The following is an 11,526-nucleotide window of genomic DNA, read 5'->3' on the forward strand; positions in this document are numbered from 1 at the left end:
CATCACTACACCGCCACTACTACACCGCCACTACCCAGTCACTAGCATAGCCACCACTACCCAGTCACTAGCATAGCCACCACTACCCAGTCACTAGCATAGCCACCACTACACCAGTCACTAGCATAGCCACCACTACCCAGTCACTAGCATAGCCACCACTACCCAGTCACTAGCATAGCCACCACTACCCAGTCACTAGCATAGCCACCACTACACCAGTCACTAGCATAGCCACCACTACCCAGTCACTAGCATAGCCACCACTACACCAGTCACTAGCATAGCCACCACTACACCATCACTAGCATAGCCACCACTACACCATCACTAGCATAGCCACCACTACCCAGTCCCTAGCATAGCCACCACTACCCAGTCCCTAGCATAGCCACCACTACCCAGTCCCTAGCATAGCCACCACTACCCAGTCCCTAGCATAGCCACCACTACCCAGTCCCTAGCATAGCCACCACTACCCAGTCCCTAGCATAGCCACCACTACACCACCACCATCACTAGCATAGCCACCACTACACCATCACTAGCATAGCCACCACTACACCATCACTAGCATAGCCACCACTACACCACCACCAGCATAGCCACCACTACACCGCCACCAGCATAGCCACCACTACACCGCCACTAGCATAGCCACCACTACACCGTCCTAGCATAGCCACCACTACACCACCACCAGCATAGCCACCACTACACCGCTACTAGCATAGCCACCACTACACCGCCACTAGCATAGCCACCACTACACCGTCACTAGCATAGCCACCACTACACCGTCACTAGCATAGCCACCACTACACCGCCACTAGCATAGCCACCACTACACCATCACTAGCATAGCCACCACTACACCATCACTAGCATAGCCACCACTACACCGTCACTAGCATAGCCACCACTACACCGCCACTAGCATAGCCACCACTACACCGTCACTAGCATAGCCACCACTACACCGTCACTAGCATAGCCACCACTACACCGTCACTAGCATAACCACCACTACCACACCATCACTTGCATAGCCACCACTACACAGTCACTGAACTGTTGTGGGAATGAGGAAAGATGTCTATTATTATACATGATGGTCAACAAAGACCCGGACTGTGTTGTGATTCTACAGTGAGGAACCCGGACTGTGTTGTGATTCTACAGTGAGGAACCCGGACTGTGTTGTGATTCTACAGTGAGGAACACTAAAGACACCATGACTCACTGTTACCTCTTGGGCGTCCCTCGCTGCCTTGGCATCATCCTCATTGTAGCGGTTGCAGTTGTACCTACAATAAACACAGAGCTCGGAATTAGTGAGAGGACAAAAAACAAACAACATTTTAGTCCCAATAATACACTGCTCAAAAAAAATAAAGGGAACACTTAAACAACAATGTAACTCCAAGTCAATCACACTTCTGTGAAATCAAACTGGCCACTTAGAAAGCAACACTGATTGACAAGACATTTCACATGCTGTTGTGCAAATGGAATAGACAACAGGTAGAAATTATAGGCAATTAGCAAGACACCCCCAATAAAGGAGTGGTTCTGCAGGTGGGGACCACAGACCACTTCTCAGTTCCTATGCTTCCTGGCTGATGTTTTGGTCACTTTTGAATGCTGGCGGTGCTTTCACTCTAGTGGTAGCATGAGACGGAGTCTACAACCCACACAAGTGGCTCAGGAAGTGCAGCTCATCAATGCGAGCTGTGGCAAGGTTTGCTGTGTCTGTCAGCGTAGTGTCCAGAGCATGGAGGCGCTACCAGGAGACAGGCCAGTACATCAGGAGACGTGGAGGAGGCCGTAGGAGGGCAACAACCCAGCAGCAGGACCGCTACCTCCGCCTTTGTGCAAGGAGGAGCAGGAGGAGCACTGCCAGAGCCCTGCAAAATTACCTCCAGCAGGCCACAAATGTGCATGTGTCTGCTCAAACGGTCAGAAACAGACTCCATGAGGGTGGTATGAGGGCCCGACGTCCACAGGTGGGGGCTGTGCTTACAGCCCAACACCGTGCAGGACGTTTGGCATTTGCCAGAGAACACCAAGATTGGCAAATTTGCCACTGGCACCCTGTGGTCTTCACAGATGAAAGCAGGTTCACACTGAGCACATGACAGACGTGACAGAGTCTGGAGACGCCGTGGAGAAAGTTCTGCTGCCTGCAACATCCTCCAGCATGACCGGTTTGGCGGTGGGTCAGTCATGGTGTGGGGTGGCATTTCTTTGGGGGCCTCCATGTGCTCGCCAGAGGTAGCCTGACTGCCATTAGGTACCGAGATGAGATCCTCAGACCCCTTGTGAGACCATATGCTGGTGCGGTTGGCCCTGGGTTCCTCCTAATGCAAGACAATGCTAGACCTCATGTGGCTGGAGGCCACACACACACTACTGAGCCTCATTTTGACTTGTTTTAAGGACATTACATCAAAGTTGGATCAGCCTGTAGTGTGGTTTTCCACTTTAATTTTGAGTGTGACTCCAAATCCAGACCTCCATGGGTTGATACATTTGATTTCCATTAATAATTGTTGTGTGATTTTGTTGTCAGCACATTCAACTATGTAAAGAAAAGTATTTAATAAGAATATTTCATTCATTCAGATCTAGGATGTGCTATTTTAGTGTTCCCTTAATTTATTTGAGCAGTGTATATACATACACACACACACAGTTGAAGTCCCATAGACCCTAGCCTCTAACCCATAGCCCCTGGCCTCTAACCCATAGCCCCTGGCCTCTAACCCATAGCCCCTGGCCTCTAACCCATAGCCCCTGGCCTCTAACCCATAGCCCCTGGCCTCTAACCCATAGCCCCTAGCCTCTAACCCATAGCCCCTAGCCTCTAACCCATAGCCCCTAGCCTCTAACCCATACCCCCTGGCCTATAACCCCCAACACCTGCCCAAGGCAGCCCCCCCCCACCCGCTCCAACCTGTATGTGTCTTTCTGGGGTGTTGGGATAAAGCAGAAGGACAATAATGGAATCTAAAAGGGATACTTCTGAATGTTGGCAGTGAGGTCATTAATCAAATTCCCCCAGAGTCAGATGAACTCGCCGATACCCTTTTTAAATTTCTGTGGCCATTTCTAGCGTTAGCACAATGACTGCAAGTCTATGGGTATCTTACTAGCATGCTAGCAGATACCCATAGGCTTCCAGTAAAATAGCACTAGTCAGTAGGAGGTAGATCCCCCACCCACCCACCAGGCAGAGCCGTGTGGTTCCCAGGGCCCCAGGCAGACCCAGCAGAACTCTGCCTTGCAGCTCTGGTTCCGACACACCATGTGGTTGCAGCCGCCGTCCTTCTCAATGGTCACGTGGCATTTGGGGCACTCCTGAGGGACAGATGGCCAAGCAGAGATGGGGGCTCAGTAACAGTCCATCGTTCGCACAGCGGCAACACTATAGAGCAACATGTAAGAGCCAGTTTCCCTGACACAGATTAAGCCTTAGAATATCCACCGAGAATGCTTTTTAGTCCAGGAATAGGGTGTAATCTGTATCTGGGGGGAAACCAGTTCTAAAATGCTTAAAGAGATACTCAATATACACATCTACCTGGTTTCGTGGGAAGGACACACAAGTGATCCATAAAAAAAACAGACCAGGATTGTAATTTAGAGCAAAGCCTTTTTTTAAATACCCGTGTATTGGCTGCGATCCAGTTCGACGTCTCGCTGTCATCGTCACACTTCTTGATCCATTTCCTCAACCACTGAAAGATTACAACAACGATGTTCAATACAACAGGTTCAAAGTAAAAAAAAACATCTTCGTTTGATAAATGAAACTATATTACAGTAGAACTATGTTCATGTCAGGGGACCTCTGTCCCAAGCACACTTTACCACTAACCATGAATGTGTAGACTAGGGCCCAGTCTAGAACCAACCCATTGGTCACTAGTGGAGAACCGAAAGGATAAGCAATATGGTGACCATTCTACCTATCCTGTCAGGGGACAAGGTGAAGCTACCACCACCTATCCTGTCAGGGGACAAGGTGAAGCTACCACCACCTATCCTGTCAGGGGACAAGGTGAAGCTACCACCACCTATCCTGTCAGGGGACAAGGTGAAGCTACCACCACCTATCCTGTCAGGGGACAAGGTGAAGCTACCACCTATCCTATCAGATCTACCGTACATGAAATGTATATGGGGTAAGGGTTAGAGTTGTTTTTGTGGACTGCGTCTGACCACTATTACATTACCACTGACAGGGAGGGTTGAATTTAGACTCCGTTGTGACATACCTTACACTTGACGGGATCATGCCAGTTCTCGCCACAATTGAAGCTGCAATGAATTGGGTTGAAATAAAGATCCACATGTAACCATTAAAATCAATGCCTTTTTTATATATAGGATTCCATTTGTGTGACAACGGCAGGAGATATCATCATGCGTTTTGAGAACAGTGTGTGAATAAAATCAAGACGTCTCCTGTGAGAGTATTAGTGGTAGATGGGTCTTTTACATACCAGAGAACGTGTGATGTACAACAAACAAAACCATTAAGCAGGTAATGTAAGTCACAGTATGGTTTGTCTCTTACCAGAACTGCCGGCCGCATGTGCATCTCACAGGCTTAGCATCTGGGTACTGGACTTTGACTACGTGATGACAGTCTGGCGCTGGGCACCATTTTAACAGTCGATTGCACTGAGGACGAGAGGACAGGAGCATGAGAATCGGGATACAAGCAGAAGGAATACATGCCAATCCTCCTCTTCTCCCAAACAAGCAAGATTATCTAACATCCGAAGAACAGATTCAATATTCTCACAGCTTGGCTTACATGGAAAACAGCTACATTGTATTTTAGAGTACAGACATCTCCATATAAAGCACAAGATGCTGTGTGTGTGTGTGTGTGTGTGTGTGTGTGTGTGTGTGTGTGTATATATGTATATATAATCAATGAAGAACATTACACATCTTACCTCTACAAAACTATTGGTAATCAAGTGTTGGTACTTCAACTTCACCTTGGACTCTGTGATCAGTCTCCTATAGGAAAATAATTAGGTTTTCAAATGATAATTAAAATGTTGTGGATTTGAACAAATACAACAAAACAAAAAAATGTGATTTATAAACTCAACTGCTACTCTACATCTTCAACTAGCAGCGTGTAGAACTAGCAGCATGTAGAACTAGCAGCATGTAGAACTAGCAGCATGTAGAACCAGCAGCAAGTGTACAACTAGCAGCGTGTAGAACTAGCAGCGTGTAGAACTAGCAGCGTGTAGAACTAGCAGCGTGTAGAACTAGCAGCGTGTAGAACTAGCAGCGTGTAGAACTAGCAGCATGTAGAACCAGCAGCAAGTGTACAACTAGCAGCGTGTAGAACTAGCAGCGTGTAGAACTAGCAGCGTGTAGAACTAGCAGCGTGTAGAACTAGCAGCGTGTAGAACTAGCAGCGTGTAGAACCAGCAGCGTGTAGAACTAGCAGCGTGTAGAACCAGCAGCAAGTGTACAACAAGCAGCGTGTAGAACTAGCAGCGTGTAGAACTAGCAGCGTGTAGAACTAGCAGCGTGCAGAACTAGCAGCGTGTACAACTAGCAGCGTGTAGAACTAGCAGCGTGCAGAACTAGCAGCGTGTAGAACTAGCAGCGTGTGGAACTAGCAGCGTGTAGAACTAGCAGCGTGTAGAACTAGCAGAACTAGCAGCGTGTACAACTAGCAGCGTGTAGAACTAGCAGCGTGCAGAACTAGCAGCTAGAACAGCAGCGTGTAGAACTAGCAGCGTGCAGAACTAGCAGCGTGCAGAACTAGCAGCGTGTAGAACTAGCAGCGTGCAGAACTAGCAGCAGCGCAGCGTGTAGAACTAGCAGCGTGTAGAACTAGCAGCGTGTAGAACTAGCAGCGTGCAGAACTAGCAGCGTGTAGAACTGTAGAAGCAGCGTGTAGAACTAGCAGCGTCTAGAACTAGCAGCGTCTAGAACTAGCAGCGTCTAGAACTAGCAGCGTGCAGAACTAGCAGCGTGTAGAACTAGCAGCGTCTAGAACTAGCAGCGTGTAGAACTAGCAGCGTGTAGAACTAGCAGCATGTAGAACTAGCAGCATGTAGAACTAGCAGCGTGTAGAACTAGCAGCGTGTAGAACTAGCAGCGTGTAGAACTAGCAGCGTGTAGAACTAGCAGCGTGTAGAACTAGCAGCGTGTAGAACTAGCAGCGTGTAGAACTAGCAGCGTGTAGAACTAGCAGCGTGTAGAACTAGCAGCGTGTAGAACTAGCAGCGTGTAGAACTAGCAGCGTGTAGAACTAGCAGCGTGTAGAACTAGCAGCGTGTAGAACTAGCAGCGTGTAGAACTAGCAGCGTGTAGAACCAGCAGCGTGTACAACTAGCAGCGTGTAGAACTAGCAGCGTGTAGAACCAGCAGCGTGTAGAACTAGCAGCGTGTAGAACTAGCAGCGTGTAGAACTAGCAGCGTGTAGAACTAGCAGCGTGTAGAACTAGAACTAGCGTGTAGAACTAGCAGCGTGTAGAACTAGCAGCATGTAGAACCAGCAGCAAGTGTACAACTAGCAGCGTGTACAACTAGCAGCGTGTACAACTAGCAGCGTGTAGAACTAGCAGCGTGTAGAACTAGCAGCGTGTAGAACTAGCAGCGTGTAGAACTAGCAGCGTGTAGAACTAGCAGCGTGTAGAACCAGCAGCGTGTATGTAATGTTGAAACATAATGATAATAAATATAAAAGGCTTTACTGCCACAGAGCGGATAGATGCAGTGAAATGTGTTGTTTTTTTACAGGGTCCTCCATAGTAGTAAGGAGCCCCTGGAGCAAATCGGGGTTAAGTGTCTTGCTCAAGGGCACAGACAGATTTTTCATCTTGACGGCGCGGGTATTTGGAAACCAGCAACCTTTCAGTGACCGTCCCAACGCTGTAACCGCTAGTCTACCTGCTGTGGAATGTAAAGCGACGTAACACTTACATGACTGTGTTGTCGTCCACCAGTATATCACAGCTGTGAGCAGGGCAGGAAATCGTCTTTTTTTTTTGTTGTTTAAAGAAAGAGAAAGGAAACATGGTGAGATTTTTTTCACATCTCAACAAAAAGCCCAATGATTGCTTTTCCTGAGTCGGAATAAGAGTTTATACAGTCCATGGTAACGATACATACATACATGCTGTGTGTATGAATGTATGTATGTATGAATAAGCGCTTGGTCAAAGGTCATTGTTTTAACGTTTTGTCTGTGCTATTGGATTGCTTCCTTCTTGACTACTTCCTGCTGACCTCTTGCCAGGCCCCACCCACCAAGGGTTTCTTACCGTAAGGCTCTTTTCGCTGGTTAAGCAAAAAAGGTGTTTGTGGTGCTTACCTGTCCCATCCCCTCCTCAATGATTTTGGTAGTCAAGTAGTCACCCCAACACTGCATGCAGAACTTGTGTCCACACTCCAGGCCAGTGAAGTACTGTGGGAGAGGAAGATGAAGTTTCAGTCATAGAGGCTAGGGGGTATGGGTTAGAGGCTAGGGGGTATGGGTTAGAGGCTAGGGGGTATGGGTTAGAGGCTAGGGGGTAAGGGTAAGAGGCTAGGGGGTATGGGTTAGAGGCTAGGGGGTAAGGGTTAGAGGCTAGGGGGTATGGGTTAGAGGCTAGGGGGTATGGGTTAGAGGCTAGGGGGTATGGGTTAGAGGCTAGGGGGTATGGGTTAGAGGCTAGGGGGTAAGGGTTAGCGGGTAAGAGGCTAGGCAGTAAGGGTAAGAGGCTAGGGGTAATGAGGCTAGGGGGTAAGGGTTAGATGCTAGGGGGTAAGGGTTAGATGCTAGGGGGTGTCTCCCTTCATAATACTGACTGACTGAGTTTGGGTAGTTCAGGTAGGAGATCTGACTTGGCATGGCCTGATCCTTTCAGATGTACATTACTGCCTAGTGGATAGGGTGTTGTGCATCTCTCCCTTCAGAGTAGGGTACTGACCGAGTTTGGGTAGTTCAGGTAGCAGATCTGACAGGGAAGATCCTGAGCAGAGGACCGTGTGTTCATCAGCCGTGTCCTCGACTTCTTACTGGGGTTGATGACGTGGCATTCCGAGAACAATTTGTCAAGGTTCCCGTCAAAATATCTAGTGAGAGAAGACATGTCACCATCACTGGCTGGGAAACACGCTACTTTAATTGGCTGGTGTATTATTCACTAGAATAGGGTCTTTAGGTCATGCTAGAACAAACGGTTACATAGAAAGGCAATAAGTCATAGCCAAACTAGAGCACCAAGACAAAGGTGAAACCTGTGCCAGATCTCGGGACTTTTAACTATTGGACATAGCGCAAATGGAGCATTAAAAAGGGTCTGCAGGGAAATTGGTAAACAGACAATTCATTGGATCAATTCAATTTCCTTGTGTAATGCTGTCTATTCATATGTAATACCAGACCATATGGCCATTCAACAGACCACCTAACCTAACACAATGATGGCACTAAATAGAGCCAAGAAGATGACACTGTTTTTTTTTTTTACAACAAATCATACAAGAGCCAATGTCACGACTAACCTTTCCATCAGTTTCTCTTTGTCCCAATTGAAGTGACTAAGAAGTATTCTTGTTATCGTTGCAGGGTTCTAGAGAAGAGTAACACAAAAATGAGGAGGCAAAAATACACAATTTATATGGCCTCCGGGAAAGCTTCATAACTGTTATTAAAAGACAGCCACTTAACTAGCTAGCTATTTAGCATTGAATTATAATACGCTAACCGGTAACTAGCAGTACGGTCATGTCAGTTACACGGACAAAATAAAGGCTATTATTGTTCAAAATGTGTCTAATAATAATAATAGGATTTATAAATACATTTAAAAAAATCTGCAATTCATTGCAGACCAACTCAGTGGCTGACAGAAGTGGGAATCAAGGTTCGGCCATGTTGTTTCAGGCGCACAGGCCTCAACTAAAATCAGACAGTGGAAAGTAAAAGCTAGCAAAGTGAGCTAGTTGATAATCCAGGTGAAACTGTGGACACACAGGGGGGGCTGATAGGTTTTTGTTGAAATCCTAAAAAGCTCAGTAACGTTAGCAACTTCGCCATTTTGATGCCATGATTAGTAGACAAATACTGTTGATGACAGTGTTGTAATAGCTACGTTGTAGGCAACAGGGGAAAATGACAAAGATGACTAGCCAAACTAGCTAGGTTTTCCTGGCTGGGTCTAAATAGTTATTATTATTTATTGTTTTACTTCATCTTACTGTAGCTAGTTGGGTCAGCATCTTGGCACAGTTGACAACTCACTTATATATCTCGTTGAACCAGGCGCACTAGTCATTCAAGAGATATAAACATGATGTTATTGGTTCGTTAGCTAACCTTAATTGACTAAACTAAAGAGAAAACATTTTTGTCATCTTCCCTACCAGACAGATACCATTCATTTAGTTAGCTACAGTAACAGTTTGTTTGAAATGGAAGTCGGGAGTAATTTAGCTACAGTACCTAAACTAAGGTTACTAGTTTGTAACTAGTTAGGTAAAGGTTAGCTAACAAACAGGCTAACTAACATACGTTGAGGTTTACAGTCACCTACGATTGTTTGTGATGGACAGTGTACACCTAAATCGGTAATTAATGAGCTGTTTACGTTTTTACAATTTGCGGCCTACCGAGACCCAACATCCTCGGCCTTTCCTTCACCTCACCTGGATGACATCATTGACCTCCCGGATACACTCGACCATATGCTGAAGGATCTGTTCAGCGGTCAAAACCTCGAACCGATAATCCTCTTCGTCTTGACCGGGCCCGAGGCCACTGCCTCCGGTCTCCCCACATTCATCTCGTTCTCCACCGGCCACAACAGGATCATCCAACTCCACTTCCAGGGTGTCGTCTTCGGGATCCTCCTCGGCGCTGTCTTCGCTGCATTCCTCTTCCTCCTCGTCGAATTCATAATTGTACCCTTCGTCTGAGTCCATTACTCGGTTTTAACTTGATATTGTGAACAAGGTATGATTACCAAACGCTAGATACTAGGATGTGTACAGGACCGCGACGAAAACAAGACACGAAATATTTCGAAAGAGAAAAATATTTCCAGAGAGAGAGAGAGTCGCTACAACAACATGAGCGCAGCTGCCGCTGGACCAACAAAGAGATGCGGCGTCATACGGACCGACGCGTCAAACGGACCGACGCGTTACGTCAAAAAAAATAATATAAGGAAAGGAATTGTCCAAGGCAAGAGATGTACAAACACTTCAAACTCATCAAAGACCACTGATATTTATTTGTTGAAGACAGCAATGGAATGTTTTAACTAATTATTATACTTTATTATAATATATATGTATATATATATAAGGCTGACATTCACATTTGTATTGTTTTTTTCTCTTGTGAATTTGACCTTCTTTTAAATGAGCCTAATCCTTCATGATAAATAATTCAACAAACATTGGTTATTTATATTCCTGTGTAGGACGTTGTGTACTATGGACACAAGAATCCTATTACCCCCCCAAAATACAGTATTGACATACCCATTACAATCAATGGATACATTGTCGTTTTAATACATTTAGTTTTGTATCATACTGTAATGCTGGAGCCAATCACATTATATCACATGTAAGCGCATGACACAACATTATATAGGGCCTGTTTATAATTACACTGGTGAATCTTGCAGAGTGAGTGTGTATGTAGACACTTTACCACTAGATGGCAGCACATAGTTAAATCTAAAACTTTTGACCTGCATTGGATTTAATGTAGTGTGTGTGTGTGACTGACAGCAATCGGCTCCATAGCCTGTGGCTGAGGGCATAGTGTTGCGGTAATGTCATAGAACATAAGTAGGCTAATCTAATTTAGCAAGTATTAATTTTGCAAGTATATTGCAATAATTGTATATGTATTCTTATCCTCTGCCCCCAACGCTCTAGGCGACCAGTTTTGATAGCCTTTAGCCGCACCCTCATACTACTCCTTCTCTGTTCCGCGGGTGATGTGGAGGTAAACCCAGGCCCTGCATGTCCCCAGGTACCCTCATTTGTTGACTTCTGTGATCGAAAAAGTCTTGGTTTTATGCATGTCAACATCAGAAGCCTCCTCCCTAAGTTTGTTTTACTCACTGCTTTAGCACACTCTGCTAACCCTGATGTCCTTGCCGTGTCTGAATCCTGGCTCAGGAAGGCCACCAAAATTCAGAGATTTCCATACCCAACTATAACATCTTCCGTCAAGATAGAACTGCCAAAGGGGGCGGAGTCGCAGTCTACTGCAGAGATAGCCTGCAAAGTAATGTCATACTTTCCAGGTCCATACCCAAACAGTTTGAACTACTAATTTTGAAAATTACTCTCTCCAGAAACAAGTCTCTCACTGTTGCCGCCTGCTACCGACCCCCGTCAGCTCCCAGCTGTGCCCTGGACACCATTTGTGAATTGATCGCCCCCATCTAGCTTCAGAGTTTGTCCTGTTAGGTGACCTAAACTGGGATATGCTTAACACCCCGGCAGTCCTACAATCTAAGCTAGATGCCCTCA

General features: G+C 46.2%; 1 protein-coding gene and 1 long non-coding RNA gene across 2 annotated transcripts; one reads left to right on the forward strand and one right to left on the reverse strand.

Moving 5' to 3' along the window:
- LOC127927872 (uncharacterized) lies at positions 1-499 on the forward strand. Its single transcript, XR_008129376.1, has 3 exons — positions 1-116; positions 170-221; positions 276-499. It is a non-coding gene; the product is annotated as an uncharacterized LOC127927872 (long non-coding RNA).
- Positions 500-1,110: 611 nt separating this feature from the next.
- Positions 1,111-10,162, reverse strand: LOC118382163 (E3 ubiquitin-protein ligase arih1-like). Its single transcript, XM_052514657.1, has 11 exons — positions 9,679-10,162; positions 8,536-8,603; positions 7,959-8,103; positions 7,361-7,453; positions 6,970-7,025; positions 4,971-5,037; positions 4,583-4,689; positions 4,281-4,323; positions 3,669-3,740; positions 3,230-3,360; positions 1,111-1,307 (listed from the first exon to the last, which is right to left on the reverse strand). The coding sequence occupies exons 1-11, from the start codon at positions 9,952-9,954 to the stop codon at positions 1,145-1,147; spliced, it is 1,221 nt and encodes a 406-aa protein (XP_052370617.1). The 5' UTR covers positions 9,955-10,162; the 3' UTR covers positions 1,111-1,144.
- Positions 10,163-11,526: the final 1,364 nt, after the last annotated feature.

This window comes from Oncorhynchus keta, unplaced genomic scaffold (genome assembly GCF_023373465.1).
Source record: "Oncorhynchus keta strain PuntledgeMale-10-30-2019 unplaced genomic scaffold, Oket_V2 Un_scaffold_18795_pilon_pilon, whole genome shotgun sequence".
In the NCBI taxonomy this organism is placed as follows: domain Eukaryota; kingdom Metazoa; phylum Chordata; class Actinopteri; order Salmoniformes; family Salmonidae; genus Oncorhynchus; species Oncorhynchus keta.